The sequence below is a fragment of the Leptonychotes weddellii genome, chromosome 8 (genome assembly GCF_054177405.1).
Source record: "Leptonychotes weddellii isolate Sample4059 chromosome 8, ASM5417740v2, whole genome shotgun sequence".
Lineage (NCBI taxonomy): Eukaryota > Metazoa > Chordata > Mammalia > Carnivora > Phocidae > Leptonychotes > Leptonychotes weddellii.
In genome coordinates, this window is record NC_138376.1 from 124,718,249 (window position 1) to 124,745,597 (window position 27,349).

General features: G+C 40.5%; 1 protein-coding gene across 1 annotated transcript in view; it reads right to left on the reverse strand.

The window, feature by feature from the left end:
- The window catches only part of PRKN (parkin RBR E3 ubiquitin protein ligase), a 1,144,848-nt gene that overhangs the window by 121,406 nt on the left and 996,093 nt on the right, over window positions 1-27,349 (reverse strand). Inside the window, exon 10 of the mRNA XM_081829384.1 lies at window positions 19,258-19,407. Within this exon, the coding sequence (XP_081685510.1) occupies window positions 19,258-19,407 (150 nt within the window). The remainder of the gene's footprint in view (window positions 1-19,257; window positions 19,408-27,349) is intronic.

Below are 27,349 nucleotides of genomic sequence, written 5' to 3' on the forward strand. Positions count from 1 at the left end.
AGAACAAAAGAGCAGCAAGGGACATTTTACGTAAGAAGCCTTCTTTAAAAACTTTCTCCATTTTGCACACATTTCTTAGTGAGTTTTGACTGTGTGTGAGTTTCTTGCCATCCCTCAAATTAACACTTGCAAGCTCCTCCCCAGAGGGGCTCCTGGACAGCAGGGGAAAGAGTGCACATGCTATCATGTGTCTTGAGGTCATAGCCCAAAAGAGAGGTGGTAATTTAGAAATTTTTGAAGATGCATATTCTTGGTTCAGTGTAAAAGTATGATCCTTCACCCAGACCTACCCCCAATTGTCCAGAAAAATGCATCCTCCTTACCCTGTGACTGTGTATCATATTCCATATCAGATACCCTGGTTTGAGAATCACACACCTGGAAGAAACTGCTCTTTTGATTTTTGTTAAGTCCCCTCTCCCAGACCAGCAGGGGTTGAACAACCTCAGTCTGTCCATAATAAGAGGTACAAGTCCTCTTACTTCTTTGCAGAGGAAAGACTGTTATGCTGCTCTTCTTCAAAGAGCAAACCAATTCCTCGAGAGCTTCAGCTATTACCTTTCCACCAATAACTCTCAAATCTTGAAAATGATCCCAATACATCAAATTTCAATTTCATATTTCCAGCTACCTGCAGGATGTGTTATCACTTCGGACAGAACATAGCACTCCTCACCAGTTGATATACTGTTTCTTTTACTTGAATGTCAGTTTTGTAGGTTACGGTATTTGCCTTGGCCTTAGAAAGGATCGTGCAAACCCCGAGCAGGCTTACTGAGGGGCTCCCTGCACTCAAGTATTCTAATGACGTGGTGATGGAAGAAATCAACTGTATGAGCCTGAAAGACCCCCAGGCAGGGAGTCCTGTAAGACCACCAGTAAAAGGAGGAAGCTGGTGGAATCAAAAAATAGGTTCAAAAGGAAAGGGTTTTGCCCTTGTTTCTCTCTGGGGGGCTGAGTGTGCACATACACCCCACAGATGTGACCGGGAGGCTTGGGGCACTGCAGGTCTGTGTCTCCCCCACAGACTTGGATCATATTACCTGATTGTATTAAATCACATGACTGCCAATTAATTTGCCTCAACTCTTGCCCCGACAACAGCGCCCCCTGGAGGAAAGTCTGGGCTGAGACAGCGCAGCCCACCTCCCGTGGGGTCCCAGGTGAGCCCGCTGGGGGTCAGAGCAACCAGGGCAGGCAACGACTTCCTTTGCTCCCACCAGCCTCATGCTCTACTCCAGAGGAAGCCCACCGAGCATGGTGTGGAGGGGGAGTCCAGCGGAAGCTGGAGCTGCGAGTCGCTGGGGGAGCGCCCCCCACACCTGAGCTGGTCTGAGGATGCTGACTTGCGGCCAGTGCCAGGTGTTACAGAGAGCCACTTTGTGTTCCTGTGGGAAGCTGGAAGGAGACTTCTCGAACGGCAGAGGAGGAGCCATAGGGGAGCATGCAGACAGTGAAAAAGCTTGCAAGCAGAAGCCCAAGCCTCGGGAGACCTTCTGCTGTCAGGTTTGGCCAAGGCCAGGAAGGGGGGGAGAATGGGAACCGACGTGAAAGCCAGAAATGCTTCCTGTGACCCTTCTGCTCCTGGCGCCCCTGCAGGGGGAGGTGCCCACATGCCCAGCTTGAGAGACCTGGGAAACAAGGGGAAAATCCGGGCTCCTGCCAGGTCCGAGGTGAGGGTGATTGGACGCCCGCCACTCACGCTTCCTGCCAGCCCCTGTTTGCACCAGAGCACCCACCCCCGGGGAGAGGCCGGATCCTGGGAAATTCACCCACAGCCTGCGGGAGAGGGAACTTCTAAACCCGAATAGCAGACTTGCTGGTACATGACCTGGATCCTGTTTTGCAGGCTTAGGAAACTGAGTAGACTAGAAAAGAACAGCTTTGAGAAATGTTCTAGAACTTTTACAACGTGTCCTACTTTTAGGAGTAAGTAAGTCTTTGTAACCAATCAAGAGATCTAGAAAGTGCACCAAGGAAATGAAATAGACTCCAGAAGTTTTTAATAAAGAAGGGCCAGAGGGAGAAGGAGAGAGAGAATCTCAAGCTGACTCCACGCTGAGCTCGGAGCCCAACCCGGGGCTCAATCTCACCACCCTGAGATCTTGACCTGAGCCGAAACCAAGAGTCAGGTGCTCAACCAACTGCACCATCCAGGTGCCCCAGCACTTATTTTTAGATAAAAGAATACAAGGCAGTAAATTGTATAGCATAATAAAGATAGGTGAGTAAATATATAGTGTACACTGAATTATCATTACACATTATCTTTTAAACATCATACAGAACGTGGTTGTGAATTCCATCAATTTCTAAATAACCTCTAAACTACAAGAGGGATCTAAATCTTCCACAGCCTTAAGGCATCGACCTGAAGTGAAATTAATATTGCAAAACTAGAATCCCTAAAATGTCTGAAAAACTTGTGTAAAAAAAATACGAATGGTCATCTGTGTTTTGCAAGGTTGTTAGGAGGGTTATACTAATTCGAGATAACATCGGTCAAATGGCCTTGGAAGGGGTGGGCGGACTGAGATGGCACTAACGCTTTGGCTGCCCTAACCAAAGCCAGAGCCCCTGTACCCAAATCAGAGAAGAGGACACTTCAGGGCAGCCCATCACCCACAGCCAATAGGTTTTCCCAAATAAGGCAACCGCTTGAGCTGTAGCTAATCAAATAACTGCCTTGCTGTGCTTCTGAGCCTCCTCTGTAAAAACACTCCCAGCTCCAGCCAGCATCAGCTTCTGATCACTTCTAGCTTGGTGCCACCTGATTAAAACCCAGGTATGCTCCAATAAACTCTTGAAAAAAATGCCTCAGTTTACCTTTTAACAGTGACTTCAGTAATTTCCCCTTTCCATCCATACTCCACACTGGCACTGAATTACTTTTCCAGAAGCTCTGGTCATGTTTCCTCTCCCAGGTCCGAGGAGAAAGTCCCAAATCCTACAAGTGGCCCATGAGAGCCCCATGAGCCTCGCCCTTCTCCCAGTCACCTGCTTCTTAGTCCTTGCTCAGGTTTTTGCAGTCCCCATCTTCTGGGTCTTCACCCTGGTGCAGTCTGATGCCTAGAATATTTCCAGTGCCCACTAGGTGACATTTCTTTATCATTCCAGGTCCTAATGAAGCTCCCACCCTCAATAGTGCAGAGCCTTCTCCTCTCGTTGGATAATTCAATGTCCAGCTATGTCCCCTGCTGGACACAGAGGATATGAAAATAGGATGCAGTCCTATTCACCCCACCAGGGGCCCGCCGATGAACTGGGATAAATGGTTTGTGAACAAGCAAAGTGGCAAGCGTTAAAAGAACTCTGTTCCAGGTGATGCGGGAGCTGCGCAAGCATGCCCTTAACTCTTCTGATTTTCCGTGGCACATCATTTGGCATGATTCTGTACTGCCATATGGGTGTGTTGTTTTGTGCCTCTGTGTCTTGTGTTCCCATTTACTTACGTGCTCCTGGAGCAGGGCACTGTGTCATTACGTCCATGTACCCACAGTGCCCAGCACAGCATAACATACATAGTGGGTGGTCAATTCCTGCTTGTAGAATAACTAAATGATTTTCCCTTCCAAGTATTACTGACTTATTTTAAATAGAAGGATCTATCGAATATTTTTCTCCCCAGTGAACGTGTCTTATTAGAATAGCTTAGTTGCTGAAAACAGCATGATTTCTAGTGGTTGCAGTAGAAGAAGAAAAACTAAAACTCCTAGGACTACTGTTGCAAATGTAAATCAGATGCTGATATTACTCCAAGTGCTACGTGAGGTCTCATATTCAATTTATAACTCCAAAAGCTTTAATCGGTGATATGTGTAGTTCTACATGGTTAAGCAGTACATTTGTATGGAAAACTAGAACAAAAAGATCAGTGGGTGAAAACTTCAGTCCAACCAGGGAATTTTCTAGAATTGTCCCTCTACTCTCAGTCTGTGGTAATGCTGAATGCTAACTCAATTTATCTGCACAAATTCAGACGGTTATTGTGGCAACACCATTTAATATAAGGGTGGAAAGACATTTTGTGGGTACTATTGAGAGACGGAGGTCTAATTTTCATGCCTTTGAATAGAGAAAGTGAAAGACATGTATTATTTAAAGAAAAGATCACAAAGCAAGTACTCAGTCTTGTCACAAATAAAAAGGAAGTAACATTCTGCTTAGAAGAGGTTTTTTTCTGCATGAAAATACAAAACTCTGAGAATGACTATAATAGGATGGTGTTTGAGTGAGGATGACAGAATGGAGAGGACTCATGGCAGATGTGGGAGAGACTGACCTCTTTCCCCCACCATCCATTCGCCCTTTTCTGTCTCATAATAATGTAGCTGGACATATGGCACCCACTGCCTTTGGGGCTGGCCATGTGGCCATGGAACTAGTTTCTCTCCTGGGGGTATGAGCTGTCTGCCACTTCTGGGTCTGGCTCTAAAGATTGGAATGTCCTCCTCTTTCCTGACTCCTTCGCACTACACATGAGGGCAACTAAGGACTTTGTGAGGGCAGAGCCACCATCCGGGCTCATGATTTTTATGAGAGAGAAAGAAATCTCCATCTAATGGAGCCACTGCTGTTTTGGGACTCGGTCCCACACCATAGGACTGAGGGTTGAATAATATAATGGAGTGCATGACAATCCATTTAGCCCAAAGGAATGAGGAGAATGTTTTATTGCTGCTTTCAGCTACCGTGGACACACAAAAATATTATGGGATATAATCTGAAGGATATAATGTTTGCTACTAGAAAGGTCTTATCAGGTAGTTCTTTCTGTTGTTATCTGCCCAAAGTTCTTAGTGAATGAATTCCTTTGGTCATTTTTAAGATAATGCCCATGCACCAGTTAAGAGATTTTGGCTAGAAAAACAGAAAGCCCCATTCAACTGACTTAAATAGAAAGGAAATGTATTTTCTCCCATAACACATGGCCCAACAACAGAGTGGCTTTTAAGCTACTTAGCTGAGTAGCACAGTCAAGACCAGAAAGGCCTGATTTCTCCCCAAACCATGAGGAGTAAGGGTCACAGGAATAGCAAGGCTCTGTTAGGTGACTCACGATTTCCTACTGACTAGGGTATGAGGTCACCTCCCAAAGGGGAGGATACTTGAAGAAAACTCAGTGTTCTGTTAGCAAAAACAAGAGGGAGATGGATGTCAGGAGGGAAACCACCACTGTCCACTACAACCTGTCTGTACACACAGATTCCAACCATGACCTGCCAGGAGCTCGCCCCAGCTGGCTGGGTGGCCAGGGCTCTGGGGTTGTGCTATATCAGCGAGCAGTCTTGTTTGTAGAGGGAAGGTAAACAGCATCGAGGCGGCGTCTTGCCGATTCTTTTCTTAATTTTCTAGGGGTGATTTGCGTCCTTTGCCCATTTATGATTATAGATCAATAACATTTAAAATGGTGCTCAGAATATTAAAGGCATGCCCGGCAAGTGTTGATTTCCACCATGTTTATTATTGGACTGTAATGCTCTTCCGAGATTGTACTCAAATAGTCTTTGGTTTCTTTAGAACAACAAATTAAAACTACGTACAGCAATGTAGCCTCCAAACAACCAATTTCCAGACGTTTTAAAAATCTGTTATGTTCAGGGCGCCTGGGTGGTTCAGTCGTTAACCATCTGCCTTTGGCTCAGGTCATGATCTCAGGGTCCTGGGATCGAGCCCCGCATCGGGCTCCCTGCTCGGCAGGAAGCCTGCTTCTCCCTTTCCCGTTCCCCCTGCTTGTGTTCCCGCTCTCACTGTCTCTCTGTCAAATAAATAAATAAAAATCTTAAAAAAAAAAAACCAACAAAACATTTGCAAGTAATGAGCAATTAAAAAAAAAATCTGTTATGTTCATAATGGGAAGCAATTTTTAGCCAGCTCACTATGGAAAGTTCCGGGTCAATAGATGTAGTCTAACAAAGATCTTATCTCCTTAATCCCATCTTTCTACTTCACCTTTTCTTACTGATTAAGCAGCTCTTGCACTTTTTTTTTTTTAAAGATTTTATTTGACAGAGCACAGGCACAGGGAGAGAGAGGGAGAAGCAGGCTCCCTGCTGAGCAAGGAGCCCGATGTGGGACTTGATTCCAGGACCCTGGGATCATGACCCCTGGGCAAAGGCAGCCACTTAACCGACTGAGCCACCCAGGTGTCCCTTGTACTTTTCAATAATACAATATCGCTTCTACAAGAGCCAGGCCATGTCTTCCCGTAAGGCAGTCTTCCAGAAGCTTCCTTTGTTGTGGATTTACTTCTTCCCAAATAGCAGCCATCTTTTGAATATAGCTCTGCTTTCTACTCCCTCTTTACATGGAAAATGATTTATGTGAATGGTCTATAAAGAAGGTTGACAAAGAAGTGGGTGATTTCTAGGAGGCATCCATTCCAAGCTCTTCCTATTCTTGAAACATCCAGCAAGTACACTTCCACCCTATTTCTGCAAAAGACTAATTTACAACCTGATTGGACTCAGTATCTCTTATCACTTCCTCCAAATAATCGGGCAGGGCCAATTTGTGGGCTGGAATATGTGAAGAGCTTCAAGTTTATAGAGAAGAGGTAGTAACTGTCTCCGGGCATTTGCTCAAGAATTCTTTAGGCATAAGTGACATCTGTAAGTGGAGTGGGTTCTGTCTGCGGAAGAAGCTGCAGGAATAGCTAATTCAGACTTCCTTTGAATTATGGACCTGTCAGTTTAACACTGATACCTTGAGAGGAGCTGGGGGAAAAAAAAAATCACTCGACATTAAATTCCCAGCTGTCACCGCATGCTGGACAATAACCAACAAGGCTTTGGGAAGAAGAATGTATGTCAGGAACAATATTATTTCTTTCTAAAAGAGAGTGACGAGCGATGTGGATGGGGGAAGAAACAGGCATTCTGGGCCTGCTTCTACAGAAAGGAGGAAGAAAATTGCTTTCCTTTTGGAAGTGAACGCAATAATGGGTCCACTTGACAAATTACTTCCCAGAGTGCATCAGACGGTGTTATCTCCCTCCCTCTGAAAGGACTCTTTCTTTTGACCCTGGTTCTGGAAGATGGGCGGATGGAGCAAAACTTTCACATCTGGCCTGTGCCTTATCCATGGGCTTCTAGTCTTACTCGTTTTTTTTCTTCTCCTTGAAAAACAAAAAATCCTTAAATAAAATCAACATGAAGTGAATCTTATTCTCTGGTCACAATGTAAACTTTTAAATGGACGGATGGACGAAAGCCCACGTAGCACGCTCGGGTAGTTCTGCGAGATATACTTCCTATGGGCCTCCAATCTGTGGAGAAGGTGGGAGTCAAGATCATGTTGGGCCAGGTCAGATTTGCCTGGGGGAGCCTTCAAGGTTCTCTCCTTGGGCCTCATTCACTCCACGCTAAAGAGGCAAAGGATACTGAGGACCGTGCCTGGCAGAATCGTTGGGCCCACTGAATGCAAAGGCTGGGATGCAGGGAACACTTAGTTTATGGATCAGTTATAGACCCTTGGGGACCACTGGCAATACCAGTGACTTGTCTTTACCCGGGAAAAGCCCTGTTCCCTCACAGGGACTTTCAGCGAACTGATCTAATAATTTATAGACTTAGCCTTTCCAGTGGAATGTGTGAGAGTGAAAAATACATTATTCTAGCATTGAGTGCCTGTTTTGTTTGGGCCGCATTATACTCTGTCTTAATTTCATTGAAAATAGGTATAAACAAAAATAGAAAGATACACAAAAACCAAGAAAACAGGCTGTAAGAATTTAATTTCTAGACTACAGATATGGGCAAGGTACCATCAGAACATATTTTCCTATAATTTAGGAACTACTTCAACTATTTTAAAGCTACACAAAAATTAAAATTCTCCTATTTGCATGACTGTTCAATGCATTTACTGACATGTTTCATAGAACTTATTTTGAGAACATAAATTTTCTAGCAGACTTCACTCCCATTTTTCTTAAATATGTCATTCAACCAAATCAGTATGACAGGAGAGTGTGCTCTACACAAATTAATGCTTAAAAGATGCTAAACTGGACCACCTGCATCTCTAGCTCCTTCAAGTGAATGGTAGCAAGTGCTTACAATTTGGTTTTTCTGCCCTTGATCTCTGCTGATGGAAGCCAAATTTCCTCCTCCCTAGTCTAAGCCCAAAGAAACACTATGTCTGAAATGCTGTCAAATTCTACCTAATTCAGTTATCGAATTACCTTGCTTTTATTTTTAACAAATAACATTACTATCTTTTTAAAAATATAAATTTAAAAAAGTAATTCATAGAAAAAGAAAATCCTTTATGTTATAAAAAGTGAAAGTAATATATCTACATGTTTAGAAACTTCAAACATTACAGAAAGTTATAAACTAAAAAACAAAAGCCTCCTTCCCTATATCCCCACTTTCTCTATCCAAAGGCAATCACTCTTAATGGTTTCTTTAATTCTTCCCAGAAAATATTTTATATATTTATGAACACTGAGCATCTTTTTCTTGCTCTTTTCACTTAATTCTATCAATTAAAAATTGTTCCATATCAACACACAAGTTGACCTTATTCTTTTTAACAGGATATTATGTTTGATTATATAGATATGTCAAAATATATTTAACCGCTATGATATTTATTACTGAAAATTTGCTTGTTTCCACATTTTTATCTATTACAAAACAGTACTACAAAAAATATCCTCCACAAATACCTTGATAAATCTTTGTGATTATGTCCGTAAGGTCTATTTCTAGCAGGTCTATTTCTATTTCACGTTACTATTACACCAAGCGGAGCAGGGGTTAGGATGTTGCAACCCAAATTAGGACAGAGAACTTTGATCTGCAAGGATGATTCTGCGATAGGGCTGAAACACTGTAGGTACGAATGCAGGCAAACTAATTTTATTTTATTTGAGGCAAACTAATTTTAAGCACTGGAAAGAAAAACCTGGATCTGCACCTAGCTGAAGTGGACACCTGTCAAGTCTTTCGGGATAAAAGTCAGCTCTGGATGTACTTAACCGTCAACCGGAGTCTGAAGATGCATAAAGAGTCAGTGCTACCAGGAGGACTCCAGGAACACCCAGAGCAACCGAATGAGCTACATCAGTCCCTTTGGGATTCCATACCAAGAGCACATAGATGTGATATATAGGGCTGGGCGTCATGGGGCAGGAGGAGAAGATTTAATGTTAAATCAAATTTTTTTTGGGGGGGAGGCATTTTTAATGAATTGATAGAATGACTCTAAGACCCCTTATTACTTATGAGTAATACACTTATTACTTACTCAAAGTCAGAGTGCCTGCCTGGCTTTTGATCCAGGGGGAAGAAGGGCTACTCCAGCTGAACATATTTCAAAAGAAAATGGGAGGAACAAAATGTGGTGTATCCATACAAAGGAATATGATTCATCTACACAAAGGAAGATCGGACACCTGCTACAGCATGGATGAACCATGAAAACTTTACGCTAAGTGAAATAAGCCAGACGCAAAAGGACAAACATTCTGATTCCACTTATTGTGAACCATCTAGAGTAAGTGAATTCGTAGAGACAGAAAGCAGATTAGAGATTACCAGGGACTTGGAGGGGGATGGGGGTTCATTTACTGCCTAAGGAGTACAGAGTTTCTGTTTGGGGTGATGAAAAGTTTTGGAAATAGACAGAGGTGATGGTTATACAACATTACGAATGTTTTTAATGCCACTGAATTGTATATTTACAAATGGTTATAAAGGGTAAATTTTATGTTACTATATATTTTAGCACAATAAAAATTAGTATAAAAAAGGTAAAATGAAAGAACAAAGAACACTGCTTTAATGATCATCACCTCATAATTCTGAGTGCAAATTTCACCATGAAAGATGAAGCGAGAACCAGAAAGTGTAACGAAGCAACTGGAACGAACGATATCAGATCCCTGAGGCCATTCTCTAAGGACAGCGTGGAGGGAAATCGAGAAACCCCAGTGCACAGGAAGGAATGATGGCGGCCAGGCCCTAGATCAGTATGTCAGAGAACTAACTCCTGCAGGGGCCGCTGTCCACGAGAGCCCATAAAGAGAAAAGAACTGGAGGTGAATGAGAAAGAGGAGGGCATTATGTGTCTCTGTGAGGCTTCTACCACCAGATGATAGGAGCCTGAGAAACAGCGGGGGGTAAAAAATAATTAGCAAAATGAGGCGAAGCATAACTCTTTGTCCCCAAAATCTACCGATGGCCTCTGGGAAGGCCAGGGGAGAGAGGCCCACCATGCAGAAGGCCAGGGAGGGGAACTCTGTCCGGCCACCTTGTGAGAGCGGCCCAAGTCCCCCATTGTTGTGACTGCTCTTGTCAGTGTGCTGAAGCCATTCTTGGCTGCACAGAAAACGAGAACAAAACCCCAACGCCCACAATTCCTTCCGTCATTACTATATTGTCCTACGCAGTTAACGTTTTATGAGACTGACACATGTTAACACCTACTATGTGAAAGTAATTTATTAACCATAGTATGACTTATCCTACGAAGTTTAAAAATCTTCATGTCCATTGAATAGGAATCACTTGGAAATAGTGATCACCCAGAATCATAACATTTCCTCCTCTCGTCTCTATGCATCTTATACCCATAGAATTATATAGCAATAGCTGCTTAAGAAAACAAAAAGTTTTCACTATAAAAATATGCAGTGTCAAAAATACATCCACAACAAATATGGCATACAATTTTTTTGTCTAAATTACACTATGTTAGTTCACTCCAAAGAGGACAATGTTGTAGGTCTAAGGTTCTCATCCTTTGAGCTCATTAGCTCATTGTGACTGTGGTATGCTGGCTACTCAGCACCGTCCATTTAAAAAATAAAGTAAATGCTTTCATTCCTAAGTTGTTCCATGAAACACCTATCCTATAAAATGCACTGCACAAAAGGCAGTTCCAGCTCTAAAAAGCTTAGGAAATGCTATTTGTGGTATTCTCCTTGTTCAGGCAAAACGCATGTTTGCATATTGAAAGATTCAAGTGTTATGGAAAAAAACCCCTCTGTTTAACCTAGCTTCACACATGTTTCCAAGTTGTTTGATGCTGGACCTCTGCCCAGCCGCTCTGCCTCCACTCCAACTTTCCTCCCAGTAACATCCTTGGAACTTATGCTGAATGAGCCTCATTTTGGAAAACGCTGTTCTATGTTTTTGTACTTAGGACATTGCTTTAATTTTCTTCTTAACCAGAATGGAAGAGGTCAAAGTGTTTGTATGTGAGACACAGGAAAGTCGAGTTTGTGAAAGCTCCTGTTTGGGTGATAGTCTAGTCTTTCTTTAGACTCATGCTGTCCATTAGAACTTTCTGTGGTGATGATGATACCATGCTCTCCCTGCACTGTCTAGTCCAGCAGCAGGAAACCACATGTGGCCATTGAGTACTTGCAGTGTGGCTAATGTGACTGAGGAAACAAATTTTAAATTTTATTTAATTTTAATTTAAATAGCCATTTTTGGTTGGTGGCTACCATACTGGACAGCAGAGCCCTAGACTGAGGTGAGAGCAGGATCAAAAGAAATGCATAGAAACTATGTTATCTTCAGTAGAAGTCTGTTTTCTAGAATGTTCTGAGCTCTCTGGTAGCTTGTAGGGCTAAAGAAGGCTTCTCCATTCCATTTGCCACAAAATTGATTTCCTAACATTATTCAATGAGATGGAGCTTACCATTTTGAAAGAGTATAATTATTCCAGATTTCCCTTTATTTTAACCAAAAAAAAAAAAATAGCTAAAGACACATGGAATGGTCAGTGGCCTGTGTTGGATTAGAAAATATGTATTTCTATTTCAAACAACAGAACACTTTCTAGGAATATTTGCCAACTGATAAATGTTTTCCAGGGGAATGGTATGCAGAACTTGTTTGTACATTTGTGAACAATTTCTTTAATTAAAATAAATACTCTCCAAAGCTTTCTATCTTTGCACTCCAAGCTGTCTCTCACATGGAAAGTCTAGCAATGCCTGTTTCCAATCTGCACATGAGCCAATCTTAGAGTTTAAATTAGAGTTTTGGACACATGTCAAATAAACATGGGATGCATATTTTTGACATTTCATAACATTAACTTTCTTTTAAAAATACTTTTTGATAAAGAACATCTTGTATATAAGAGAATAATGTGTCAAAATGATATGATACCACTCTCCATGTGTTGCACGGGCCAGGTGGTTGAGGCAAGTGAGGTATGATCACAGCCGGCGCTTCATGCTTACAAACTCACATTTAGGCACAGAGAAAAATACCTGGCCTTTCTGGTGTCTCCTTGAAAGCATCACAATATAAACCACATATATTTGGAGTCTAGATTTTACTGTCTAGACTTCTCTTTAAAAAGGGAGACCTCAATATAGTTTTCAAAATTCTTCACGTAATTTAATTTGGTATTTTTATAAAATTAAACTATCCTTAAAGTATAGGAAAAGCAACCATTTTATTTTCCCTTTTATTATTAAATATCAACCATCTGCTTGCTTTTTATTTCTGAGTTCCACGTGTTGAAAAAAAGACTCCCCATCTATTAATGTTTTTTTTTTTGTTATTATGTTCACTGTATCATACTTAAAGGGTCTATCCAACAAGAAAATCTAACAATTGTAAATATCTATGCCCCCAACATGGGAGCAGCCAACTACATAAGCCAACTATTAACCAAAATAAAGAATCATATTGATAATAATAATACATTAATAGTAGGAGGCCTCAACACTCCACTCTCAGCAATGGACAGATCATCTAAGCAGAAGATCAACAAAGAAACAAGAGCTTTGAATGACACATTGGACCAGATGGACTTTGTAGATATATACAGAATATTCCACCCTAAAACAACAGAATACTCATTCGTCTCGAGTGCACGTGGAACTTTCTCCAGAATAGACCACATACTGGGTCACAAATCAGGTCTCAACCGATACCAAAAGATTGAGATTATTCCCTGCATGTTATCAGACCACAATGTTTTGAAACTGGAACTCAATCACAAGAAAAAATTTGGAAGGAATTCAAACACTTGGAAGTTAAAGAGCATCCTGCTAAAGAATGATTGGGTCAAGCAGGAAATTAAAGAAGAACAAGCAATTCATGGAAACCAATGAGAATGAAAACACATCGGTCCAAAACCTATGGAATACTGCAAAGGTGGTCCTAAGGGGGAAATACATAGCCATCTAAGCCTCTGTCAAAAAAGTAGAAAAATCCCAAATGCACAAGCTAACCTTACACCTAAAGGAGCTGGAGAAAGAACAGCAAATAAAACCTAAACCAAGCAGGAGAAGAGAAATAATAAAGATTAGAGCAGAGATCAATGAAATAAAAACCAGAAAAACAGTAGACCAGATCAACAAAACTAGAAGCTGGTTCTTTGAAAGAATTAATAAGATTGATAAACCTCTGGCCAGACTTATCCAAAAAAAAAGAGAAAGGACCCAAATTAATAAAATCATGAATGAAAGGGGAGAGATCATGACTAACACCACAGAAATAGAAACAATTACTAGAAATTATTACCAGCAACTATATGTCAACAAATTAACTTAGGTTTTTAACTCAGTATCTGATCTTTGAGTGGAAGACTAGGTATCTCCATTTGCCTTTGTTGACTCCTTTCCTATATAACAACTGAAAATGAAGCTTGAACCCTGATCTAAGTACAATCTTCAGCAATAGAGTAATGCTACTGTTACAAGTAGTTGAAAATCATCATTTTCAACAAAAATTTCTTTGCACGTAGCAGCTCGTACCCCTACTTGTGCAGATCTAGATTTCGGTTTGATGGAGCCTTTCCGTCTTTAATTAAGCCCTATAATCTTTGAGGCCCTCTTCAAAGAAAATGCAAGAAGACAAACTTGGTAAAAACAAGGGGTCTGTGCAAGTGGGGAGCCCAAGATGAATGCTTCATTAGCGCCATGAGAAACCTGCAGCAACACGGCACTCTCCATTAAAGGAAGGAGTGTCTACCAGGTGCCTGAAGAAATTCTTATTTCCTTAACAAATGGTCAGTAATATGATTTTTTTTTAAATCTGTTTTTTTTTTTTTTTGGATTTTTTCTCCTGGATTTCTAATTTAAAACAGAAAACTCTTCATCTAATTCCCAGTATTATCCTAGATAAGAAATTCTCTCTCAGACATGTAATATCCTGAAGCAACACCAAATAAGATAATGATGTTTTATTTAGAGAAAACTCACAAGGCTGATTGCCTTAGCTTTCTGTATTCCCAGGTCAGTGAGTATTAATGTATTCCATACTTTGTTGCTCTTTTCCAGTATTAAACATGTCAACATTTTACACTGGAGTCTAAAAGTTAGTGAGATAGTTCTGATGAATAGCAATAAGCCAGAGTAAAGAATAATGCATAACATGAATTCCTTAGGAAATCAATTAATATTTTTATAAGCAGTAGTAAAAATACGATCAAGGGTTAGCAGAGAGTGAGGTCAGGTTATTTGATCCCCAAATATATTCTTTGTTGAGTTCCATCAATCAATGTAAAAATATTCTGTTCTGTGTCAAAACCGAAATCTCAGTGCCCCCAAGACTAAGACATTTTATATATCAGGATGTACAAAATTCTAGTTTGGCTGTGTAGCCTTTGACAGGGGACATAAACTGTAATTCCTGCAGTACTTTCAGGTTCCTAATTGACTTTTATGGATCCCTGAACTTAGTTCTGAATTACTTATTATGTGTGCAAGTAAAACACTGTATATTGTGAATTTCTTGGTGAGGTTCTTGTAAGCAATTCTAATACTGGGGTAAATGATGATTAATATTTGAAAATAAAAGTGCTAGTGTATTCATATTACTTCAAACACTGTTTCCATCCATCCATCCATCCATCCATCCATCCATCCATCCATCCATCCCCAATGAATGGTGAACTCCAAATACATGGAGTTACTGAGGACAATAATGTCAAAATTAAGGATGGGAATATAAAGGCATGAAACAAGTGTAACACTTCAACTTGAATCCTGGTACGTGGGACTTAAGCTCAAATAATTCTTTATAATGGTAATAAATTTGCTGGAACCATCCACATCTACCAGGCCTTTCTGAGATGGACTGACATTATCATTTAAATAGAAATCCTTGTCTTCATGTATGAGCTAATGTGCACTGCTCTCCAGGTAACAGTTAAGCCTAGTGATACAGCAGAGCACAGGATCCGGTAATCTGATTTTCCAGTGGACAGTACTATATGTTTGAATAAGAGAGCCATAAATACAATCAAAGCACTTATTTTAAGAAGCCAAAGACAGTCAAAATACTGAAATCTGTTTCTTCAGATGGAAACCACATACAACAGGAATCATGGGTGTATGAAGGACCATCTAGGCATGTAGCGGTGAGCTGACTGACTGGAAGACAACACACGCAGCTGTGTCTCAGCTCTGAGAGTGGGCATCCATGGGCACATCACAATACACCTCTAAGGCCTAGTTTTATAACATCAAGCATTTCTTGGATACCCAGATAATAAGAGTTGCACTTTTTAAATCTGTTGGTAGTTGAGAAAAAATTAAGCCCAAGTAGACTCACAGATATCTTACACTAAACTTGTAAACTACAACCTGAGAACCACTGAGGTTAGTGAGATCTAGAATGTCTTCACATCTGAGACTCTATGATTCTTCCATAGCTTTGTTATCAATGACTTTCCTTGAATATTGTGTAGGATGAGGTGCTTTCTACTTCCTGAGGCAGCCCATTTTGCTGTTGGTTGTCCATGGTATAAGGGCAAATGCTAAGCAGAGATTCATCGTTCTCTAACTTCTACTTATTGGGCCCTGTTCTCGCTGGACAACATGAACTAACCATGATTTCTACCACACAACAGCTTTCCACTGCCACCCTTAAGTCCAGAAAAGATTGGCAGCTTACAAGAATGAACAAATCATAGCAGAACTGTATACATCAGAAAAAAGGGAAGAGAAAGAAGGAAAAAAGTGAAACTAGAAAATAAGTTTCAAAATCTGTTGTAATAATGGTCTATTTATATGTGATAGCTAGCACACAATTGTGGCTCTAGGTTACTGACCAGTCACCTTTCAGAGGGACACCTTATTAGTTGCACAATTTAAAATGTTCTCAAGGACAACATTCCTCAGGACAAGCCTAAGTGCTCCCATTGCAAAGGTCAGCCTGGAAGAGCTACCATGTTATCTCATAGAAAAGTCCATTGGGATGTCCTGAACCGCACGCATCAAATTTCCTGTATAATGACCACAATGTAAATGAATGACATTTTGTCAAAGTACTAGGTAGGAGAAGCAATTCTTCGAAGGGTTAAAATACTGACGCCTCGATACCTAATTCCCTGCTATTGATCTAGCTTGATTCTAGAATATTTGAAGGAGCGGATCAAATGATTATCCTGAACAGAAGGATTTTTATTTTTTTTGAATACTGGGTCTTTTAAGCAAGCTTTTGATAAGCATTGATTAAACTTTTCATTAAACAGTAAATAAATCCACATTGTATGCCAGGTACTGTTCTAAACATTTTACATTTATAATCTCATTTCATTGTCATAATGGTCTTATATGGGGTTGCTATAATATACCCTATTTTAGAGATGAGGAGACTGAGGCACAGAAAGATTAAGACCACTAGTAGTTGATGGAGCCAGGATTTGAACTTAAGGCATCCAACCCAAATTCCTTTTTCACCACTATAGAATCCCAAAACCATGTTCGTTGGGTTAACAGTCTTTTGTGAAAGTTGAGGATTTGAAGGAAAAGGGCAATGATGAGGTCAATTTATCTCTGTTGAGAAGCCAAAGCAATGGGGATTGATATAAGCCTCAACAAGAGTATGGGGCCTGGGGCCAAAAGGCAGGGAGAGAAAGGAAAGCATCAAATTAAGCGAATACTTTAGAAAATCATTTCTCTATTCTTTCTCCAAGTTCTTCAAATTGTAAACTGTGGTGGGTCAGAATAGGTTCATGAATTCTTTAAGATGGAGCCTAACTACCTTCTCTTAGAGGGTGGGCTGGATCATGCAGGTCAGTTCTAATGAATGAAGTGAAGTGGAAGGGATGGTGTACATCCTTGGAGATCAGGTTATGCAGGCCTTGTGGCCCTCTCTTTGCTCTCTCTTAGATAATGTGCTCTATGTAAGTTAGCTACCATCCTCGGGACAAATACCCTAAGAAGAGGGCCATGTGATTTGAAACTGTGGCCTTCGGCCAAAAGCCAGTGAGGAACTGAGCTTTTTTTTTTTTTTTGGCCTAAAATCATGTGAATGAGCCATTCTGGAAGTGGATCTTCCAGCCCCAGTCAAGCCTTCAGATAACTGAAGCAACCCAGCTTGACAGCGGCATCATGAGAGACCCTGAGCCAGAGTCAGGGCCACTCAGCTAAGTTACCTATGGACTCCTGACACCCATTCTGTGGGATAATAAATGTTTATTAATTAAATGGTTAACATTTGGGGTGATTTGTTATGCAGTAATAGAGAAGTAACACAGAAACTGACGAGAACACCGTCAAAAACAACAAAAACGAACAAATGAAAATAAAATAAAACTCATCATTTAGAATTTCAAAAGGACAAAGAAACATCCTGAAGATAGCTCTCCTCATTTAGGTAAGGTTTGCCCCCAAAGTCTTTAACCCAAAGGTATGAAAGTCATTCAATTCATTCCTAAAGTAATTTTCCAGGATTTGGAGCTTAAGTGTGTACATAACTTACTTACAATGTCACATTGAATGAAAAAAGGAAGACACAGCTGTTCAAAACTTAAAATTATATAAAACCCTCCAAGTTCTTTAAAGCAAGGTGAACAACGGAATGCAGAAGATGGGCCAAAGAAACTCTTCTTCTCATAAAGAAAGTTAAGACCTTAAAGTCCAGCTTTAGAGAATGGAACAACAGTGGGCAATTAGCAGGCAGAAGCATACAATTTAGTCATTAGTTAAAAACTACTGTAACTCATTTTAAAAGAAAACATTCTCCAGCATTCTGATCTCCCAGAGTTTGGCAGCTGGCTTAGGCCACACGCAATCAGTGCAGATTATACAATACAACTTTAGTAAGCCTAAACAAGCTTCAGTAAACCTAAAGCTAGTAAACATGACTTGTGTTTCCATTCTAACGTAAGTCGTGATTATTAATCCAGAGGCATTTTTTTCTGAGTAGGCATCACGGTATCTCATGGCTTTTCAATGTCCTCTTCCTCTACTATGGCTCAGCCCAGGACTTTGCAGCCCCACAGATAGCTTCACTGAGGACAACAGACGCAAACTTAGGCAAAGGTGACTTACAGCTCTCAGCCAAAAATTAGGCCCCGGCAATAAGCCTTTGCCAACAACACTCCTTCTACAAAGCTCCTCATGAAGTTGCAATTTTAAAAGAAATGTTTTCCCATCAAAATTCAATAGCGTTTTATAGGCACATACACTTTCTTCCTTTTCTGGCCTGTGTGAAATCTAATATCAGGATTATTAGCCATTTGTCATTTCAACCTATAATTTAGCAAGCCTTTTTGTGTTTGAGTTATGCTTTCCTCACACCTTCCCTGTCAGCTTGCAGCCATAGATTCATTCAAGAAGCTGTCTGGGTCATATTGGTTGACCTCTTAGAACAAAGAGTTTCCATTTTTCTTATTCTGCTTCCCTAAGAGGCACCATTAGTTCTGCTCATCTCTATTTAAAATGATTTTTATGACAGAATAACATTTCAAGTTTTCCATATTAATCTTCATTTTATTTCTTGAAATACTTAGGCAAATAATTCCGTTAAGACATCATTGATGGGAAATTCTCTTTCTCCTTTACTCTGTCTACTTAAAGCCAACTCTGAAAAATAATAAATTTTTTCTCTGAATCAGCTGAGCACTGGAAAAGAAAAAAGTCTGGTCTAGTAATTCACGACATCTTAGAGAAAACACTGTGACAAACAATTAAAGCAGAAACTCTTAATATGACCTTTTCTTCCCCATCGGTGAATATATATTCATATCTGGGATCCTAGATCAGAATTTAAAAGTTTCTTTTTTTTTTTTCTTTTTTAAAGATTTTATTTTTAAGTAATCTCTACACCCAATGTGGAGCTCGAATTCACAGCCCCGAGATCAAGAGTCGCATACTCTTCTGACGGAGCTAGCCAGGTACCCCTAAAGGTCTATTTTGTTATACGTCAGTTGAAAGATGTCTGAGTGCAAAGGGAAAATGGAAATAGAACAAATTTATAATCGTTGCCAATTTGCTGAAAACAAACACACACACAACGAACACCCAGAGGTGTAGGTGGTACTCACCCCACAGCCCAGACCGCTGCCCCCTTCACAAGTGACCTTCGTCACGCCTGGCTCGGGAAGCAGCCCCGCTCCACAGCCGGGGCTGGGGCACAGCACACCCCCCATCTGTAGCACACACTCTTCAGCGCCATATTGCTGGTATCGGTTATACTGTAAAAAAACCAAAACCAAAACCAAAACTCAACATGAGGTTTTTTTTTTTTTTAAGATTTTATTTATTTATTTGAGACAGAGAGAATGAGAGAGAGCACATGAGAGGGGGGAGGGTCAGAGGGAGAAGCAGACCCCCCGCCGAGCAGGGAGCCCAATGTGGGACTTGATCCAGGGACTCCAGGATCATGACCTGAGCCGAAGGCAGTCGCTTAACCAACTGAGCCACCCAGGCGCCCTCAACATGAGTTTTTAAAAGTGATGATACTAAGATGTGCTGTTTTAGCCAAAATGTTAATAGTTCATGGTGTGTGGATTTTCTTGTTCATCTGTTCTAGTAAAAAAACCAAAGAGGATGGGGTGGGGTGGATGAGGTACGATCCAACATAAAGAAAACCTGCCCAATTGCAATTGGCAGAACAGGTAACTTCGTATTTCTAGGAAATTGGTCCTAAATTTTCCCCCCAAAGTTTGTTCTTTTAATATTACTACAATCAACTGCATTTAACAGTCTTATTTCATACGAATTTTAGGAACACAGCTATATTTTAAGTTATGGCATCATTATCAAGCTCATCAAGTAGTAATTTTCATGCATCTCTTCAGGAGTCTATGGGCTTTTAAAACCATTTTGAAGATAGTCCTGATATTCCACCCTGTGCTAATTGTGGGCAGCCCACATGATATCTAAGCATATCTGAGCAATGCTGAGCATATTCAGCTAGATGAAGAAGAGATTCATGTTTTCCTTTCATCATTATTCTCTTTCTTAAAGCATGTTTCTTTTATCCCTGACTTCATCACGCCGTTGCGTGGCTCAACGCCCTCCGTTGTTTCCCCAGCCTGCAGAATAAAACTACACAGTGCAGTGTCCAGCATCTTCCTGTTGCAGCCCTGTTATTGTTCTCCTCGTGTTATTTGATCATATTCACTTCTAAAATCAGATCAAGTCAAGTGAATTTGCTCAACTGTGAATTAATTTATGCAACATTCGGTGACAGTCTACTGTGTAGGTGTCAGACCCGACCGTGGGCGATACAGCAGTGAACAAAACAGACACCTCTGCTCTCATCCACTTGCCCATAACAATAATGCTGAAAGGTTATATTTCAGTGGGAAGGAGAATAAAAACCAGAGAAGCAGCACATTTTGGAGACAATGGGGACTATAATTTTGAAGAGGTGATTAGGGGATAGGGGATGCCTTAATAAAGAAGGTACATGGAAGCAAACATCTAAGGGAGATTAGAAAAGCAAGCCACATGGCTACCTGTGGGAATGGGCTTTTGGGTCAAGGACAGAGCGGTACCAAGATGCAGAAGCCAGAATGCTCTTGGTGCTCTGAGGTATAGCAGAGGCCAGTGTGGCTGAGTGACAGCAGACAGGGAAATGACATAAGATGCGTCAGGGAGCTCTTGGGGATCTGGGCTGTGTAGGTCCCTGAAGGCCACTAGGAGAACTCTGGCTGCCATTCTGAGAGATATGGGAACCACGGGAGACTTTGGAGCTGTGGGGTGACATCATTTGACTAATCTTTTAAAGACAGCCATCTGGCTGAAATATTCAGAATCGACTCTCGTGGGCAAGGACAGAAAGAGGAAGCAGAGGAGCAGGCAGGAAGGAGGTTTTCAGGGATCCACATGCGAGATGGCAGTGGCCTGAACCAGCAAAGTAGTGGTAGAGGTGGGGGATCAGCTGGATATATTTTGAAGGCAGAAATGGCAAAATTTTTAGGCAGATCGGATACATGGCATGAGGAAAAAAAAAGGAGTCAAGCAGGAATGTAATGTTTTTGCCTGAGAAGACAGAGGACACACACGCACACACATAGAAAGAGACAAAGAATGAATTACAGAGATGGGAAGACTTATAAGAAAGGGATGTGTCTGCATATGTGTGAGTGTGCATGAGCGTGTGTGTGTGTAGGTTGGGAGTTGGGAAAAGGAGTCATTATTTCTACTGTGCTCATCTTCAGTTTGATAAACTGCTACACAGCTAAGATGCTGAGTGGCTGATTGAATATATGAGTTTGGAGTTTAGGAGAAAGATGTGGGTTGTAGATACAAATTTTGAAATCATATGTGCATGGAAGGCTGGGAGGAAAAGGGTTAGCATCAGGCCTTTCATGCATTTTCTCATTTTTCTGGCCCCGGGAAAGAAAGAAAGACGACTTGGTCAAATCCTTTTGTAAACATGGTAATGGTACATCCATACAATGGTATTTACTAGAAAAGACTCCTTAACTATGGAATACATTAAGCAGGAAATGCTTCCATGATGAATGATTCCTCTAGTGATGGGGAATGATGAGACAGTTTATATAATTGAGAGATTTCATGTTAATGATCATTCCATGAACTTCTCTGAAACCTCATTTATTAAGTCTGGCCTAGAGTACACCCTAAGATGCTGAGAAACAACCCATACTTCTCTGTGCTTTGTGTGCACCTCATTATTACCCGTATCTTTGAAGCTATTAGTAAAGCTTGACACAAGGTTACATCTATGATTCCTGTGAGTCTGATTTGACAATCTGATTCTGTGTTATCTCAATAGCCATGAGGCTGGCTGAGACTATCTAACTTTTGTAAGGAAGATGAGAAGGAGCCAGGAAAGGGGACTGAGAAGCAGCAGCTTATGAGGCAGGTGGAAAATGAAAAGGATGTAGGTGTCCTGGAAGCCAAGGGAACAAAATTCTTCAAGGAGGGTGTCATGATAAATTGTCTCAAGAGCCGTACAGAAGGCAATTACTGAAAACTGGTTGGAGTTGGAAATGCATATGTCATTGTGATCTTGACAAGAGCCATTTCAGGGGAGTCATGGAGCCAAAAGCCTTAGTGGAGTTAAATGGAGTCAAGACAGAATTGGAGGAAAAGAATTCTAAGAGGTGGGAATGGGTCCTTCTTCGTGTAGGAGTTTGGCTGAAAAGGAGAGCAGGAGCATGGGCTAGCAGCTGAAGAGGGCAGTGGGACTATCAAGGATTTTTTGAAATTGGAGAAATAATACGCTTGTATGCTGAAGGGAATGAGTGGGAAGAGAGGAGAGAACTGATGATGTCAGCTAGGAAGTGAGCTCCGTCCTTGGGCAGGTGGAGGAGTGGGATAGCAAGGATGAGTAGAAGGTTTGGCTTGAGGAGGGAAGGCCGCCATCCTTAGCAAAGGAAGGAAGGCAAAGTATTTGGGCCCAGGTGCAGACAAAAGAGGTGTTGGAAATTTGAGAAGAGAAGGAAGATATCAATGATCAGGGGAGAGGGAACGGATGGAGGGAGCCAGCATTATTGCTAGGCAGCACTAACAACCTATTTGTAGGCAGAGATTATGAATTGAAAGGAAAACTAGTCAGCAGAATTTTATGTTTTTCTCCAATACCTGGCTGCAAAGTACAGAGTAGGCAGGAAGTTGGATTTAAGCCAGGTGGGAGTTTGGTCAGACTTACGTGAGAGAGCAAGACACTCCTCAGTCCCTCCCACCCCTATGTGCATCCCCTCATGCAACTGTGAATGAGTTCAATAAATATCTATCGGACCCCTCTGAGGTGCTCAGCTCAGTGCTGTACCACTGGACTGTCCAACCTTCACTCCTTGGCCTACCCAAAATGGGTACAAAGTTTTAGTTTTGCAAGATGAGTAAGTTCTGGAGATCTAGTGTGTGCAATGGTAATACAGTGAATAATACTATATTGTATACTTGAAATTTGCTCAGAGGGTAGGTATTTCAGAACTATAAGGCTTTTCTTAACATTTGCTATTTTACATCTGTATCTCCTTTCTTCTACACTGGTTCTTAAGAACACAGAGGATGACGGAAGAGAAAACAATATTCCACAATAGCTCATTTGCTTGATCTCATACATATACAAGGATATTAGAATAACAATACCAATATCACTATGAATATGATTACTAAAAACCTCACATTATCTTTACATGCTATACCATTTCTTCTGCCAAATTTTTATAATAATTATACTGTATCTGTATTGTTGAAACATATGGCCATTCCATACTATGCTTTCTTTTTCTTAATTTTCATGTTATCTTGGGTCTAAACACACACACACACCCACACACACCCACACACACACACACCCCTCATGTTCACCACCAGTCCTTATGTTGATGTCTCTCCAGTAATTTTGGTTGTTAGAAGGATATTCTCCAGTAAATTCCTCAGAAGGAGTGCATGGGAAAGACATTCACTGAGGTCTTATGTATGGGTAACCATTCTTTTGGGGCCTTTATTCTTGAAAATGAATTTGACTGGATATAAAGTTCTTGGCTCACAGTTTTTCCTCCTTGAGCATCTTTACTGTCTTATTCCATGTGTTTCTGGTATAAGGCATTACAAGCTTGATACAATTTGATTTTTTTTTCTTTACACATTGAATTGATAATCTTTTTGCCCAGATGCCCAGAGGATTTTTTTTTTTTTTCTTTAGAATCTGGTAGTTTGTTAGAATATACCTTGGTGCTGGTCATTTTTGGTCAATTTTCACGATTCAAGGAAGCTGTATTGAATTTAATTTTCAGTGTTTGCTCTATTTTCTTTCTTTGATGTGTTTCTTACAGGATTTCTAGTATACATATATTGGATCTTCTTTACTCACCTTCTCCATCAGTCAACTTTTCTGGAATCTCATTTCACTTTACTTCCATGTTTTAGAAGTTTCTTCCTTTTCACTTCCTATTTCTCTTAAGACAATATCTGTTATTTATGTGTATTTGTATAATTTCTTAATCATTTGGTTCCTTTTGAAACAGTTACTCTAGTTTCCACCTGACTGACATACTTTTCTTGTGTCTCAGGACATCATTCTGCTCTTCATTCTCTGTAACTCTTCAAAACTTTGTATGGAATTTAACTTTGCTTCTTGCTGTTGCAGTTTTACATGAAATCAGTTCTGCAACTTTAGAAACAAGTAGGATCCAGCATAGCTCTTCGTGGTTCTAGCGCTTCCTCTTCTCGTTGGTGGAACTCACTTTCTATGAGCTTCCAGCTTCGTTACCCACTTTTAACTGGATTTCCTCTTCCCTCGTCCCCTTTTCGATTCCAAGCACATTTCTGCTCAGTGTGAGGCCTTGTCTCAAAAGAGATCTTTGGCTGGTTAAGTTTTGTGAGTCCAGGAGTATCCAGTCCCTTCAGACCTTACTGTAGACCCTTTGCACTACCCCCCAATCCTTTTTTGTATTTGTATCTCCTGAATTTGCTATAGTATCTTGTCCATAGCTGGTAAACAACAAATTCTTGTAGGATGAATTAATGAAATCTAACTCCAGTGAGCACCAATTAATTAAATACTTCTAACAAAATAATCAATGGCGATGGGAATTAATAACAGTGATGGAGGATGGATTTCTATTTTAAATAAATGGCTCTCAAGCAATTGGCTATTTTCTGATGTAATGACAGATCACCTATCTATTTAATTTAGTTAAGCAATTTTACTACTATGACGATAGCTTTTATCTACAAAGAAGTTAACCTATGGACAAAGACCAATAACACTTTAGAAATTCTTGCTGACTGCATTCATAGTGGCCTCAGATACTGATGAAATGTGAAATCATGCTCTTCTTTCCATTGATTAGCTAAGGAATTTATAAAAAATGACTTTATTATAGTCATTCTATTTGTGATACACTCAAGTGAATTTGAGCATACAACTTCTTTTCTAAAGGAAGACAAATATTTTAACTTATATACCTGGCAATTTCTGATAATTAAAAAGTACACACATCTGAAATAAAACCTATGCCTACTGAGTGCATTACTTTTTTTTTTTTTAACATTGTGAAATTTATAAGAACAAACATTTGACCTGAAGACAGTAATGAGTTAGTATTCACAGAAAGCTTCATACCCTAAGGAAAGAAATTAGACGTGTGATTATCTCTAGGTCATTAGAGATACTTATTTGGTTCCTTTCAAGATATGGCCCACATTTCCATGGATTCCTTTCAGCCACTTATGGCACAATGTTGACAATGCATTGAAAGAACCTGACTATATATTTACTAGAGAGTTGTAACAAATTAGCACTAAGTAGAGCGGAATATCTATATTCATCTGAGTGCAAAATACACACAATAGTGATAAAGTGATAAATGGACCCCAACTGGGGAAAGTGAACAGATACTGATCAGTTGGTACTACTTGTGGCGTATGCAAGGGCTTTCTTTACTTATCAACGATGGGGAGCATTTTACAAGCAGAACTGAAGGAACGTGATTAATTAGTAATGTGCGCTAAGTCTGTGTAGAATCTATTCTCAGGTGAGTTCAAAAGAAGCAAATTCTCTAAAAATCCTTTATTTATTGTTTGTCTTTGGATTCACAGTGAGGGACTGTGTATGCACTTTTGTATGTGTAGACATAGCCATCCTTACCTGCCAACTAATGCTGTTTCAGCCATTAAAACTAGTTTGCCAATTTATAGATATACTTTCATAAAATGGATAATCCACAGACAGATAACTAAGATAATCTAGAGGGACACCATGATATTCACAAAAATTTTTGAAAATAAATATTAACAAAAAGCATACCACTTTGCCCCTAAGGAAAAAAAATTTTTGAACATTTCTTGTATTTCATCAGATTATAGTGAAAATGCATTCCATTAGTACGACCTATCTAGGTAAAAATCTCAACTAATCGCTATGGTTTATATTTTATTTATTCGAGGAGTAAATTATTCAGTATTTATGTGTATGCTCATGGATTCTCCTAAGAATGGAAAATATTCATTTTAAAATATAAAGTTTAGAAGTTTCCATAAGCTGCTATTTTAGGAATCTGAATAATGAATCATGGGCGAGTATAATCAAAGAGAGGTTGTATTTTTGGTGGTCTATAGGTAGGTAGAAGAGTTGAATTGGGTGGAATATTGTTCTATAATGAAGCAAGGGTCTCAGGTTCAAGTCCCACATGGGCCAGCTAGCTTCCCCTTTCTTGCTGGCCATTGACTGCATGCTAAAGACTCGTGGTCACTCGAGGGGTCAGGCTGGGAAGGACCTGCACCTGACTATCTCGCACCACTGGAAAACCACCCAAAAGACCTGTGTGGGAAGACACGGACCTTTTTGTTGTGATACTGGATTTGCATGCTTCCCTAAGAAAAGAAAGCAACAAGGAACCTAAATTTTAAAAGCTGCAGGAAATCTGAAGTACAGGAATACTAGGTAAATCGAAAATCTGAGAAAACTGGCAAATGTTCTGTCAAAATGAGTCACAGCTTGTCAGCAATCCAGGCGCTCCATGGCAGCTTTTCAAATCCTCTGAGCTGGGAAGGAAGGCTGTTTTTGTTCCGCCGTGGAATTTTCCAGAGTGTCCTTTTGGGGGCACTCAGGTACAGCTACAAAATGACCCCTATACAGGCTGGGACCTGTCTTGCTTTCCCCTCCCTAAATTCTGGCTTCTCTGAAGTCATAGCCACAAGCATCCAGAGGCTTCCCTCCGTGGGTCCTCTCTCTGAATCCCGCGTGGAAGAGAGAAAACCCCATCAGAAATACCGTTCGCTGAACTACTCCTCTGTGCCAAGACACCGTGTCAATACTTAGCTCGTGCAGTGCATTCTCTGTCTACTCTGGGGACTAAAAGATGAGGCCACTGAGTCACACAGCAGTTCAGTCCTTTGCTGGCCTTCACACAGGCAGGACACCCCCAATCCCGGATGGAAAATCAGGGCTATGGCTCTGAAGACCACCCTTTCCCAATACCAAGCTGCGCCCACTTTCTCTTTTTTCCTTTTTATTAAACAAAATTTTTTTTCAGCTCATTATTCCTCAGTCATCTTTTAGAAAATAATGAAAATCACTTTATTATAGAATTTCCTCTTTGGATAAAAAAAAATCTCAAATAACTTCATAGAGAAACACACGTTTATCACGAGTCCATTTCTCCTTGCTATGCAGAGGATGTCCTATTTTCTATATGTATTAGAATT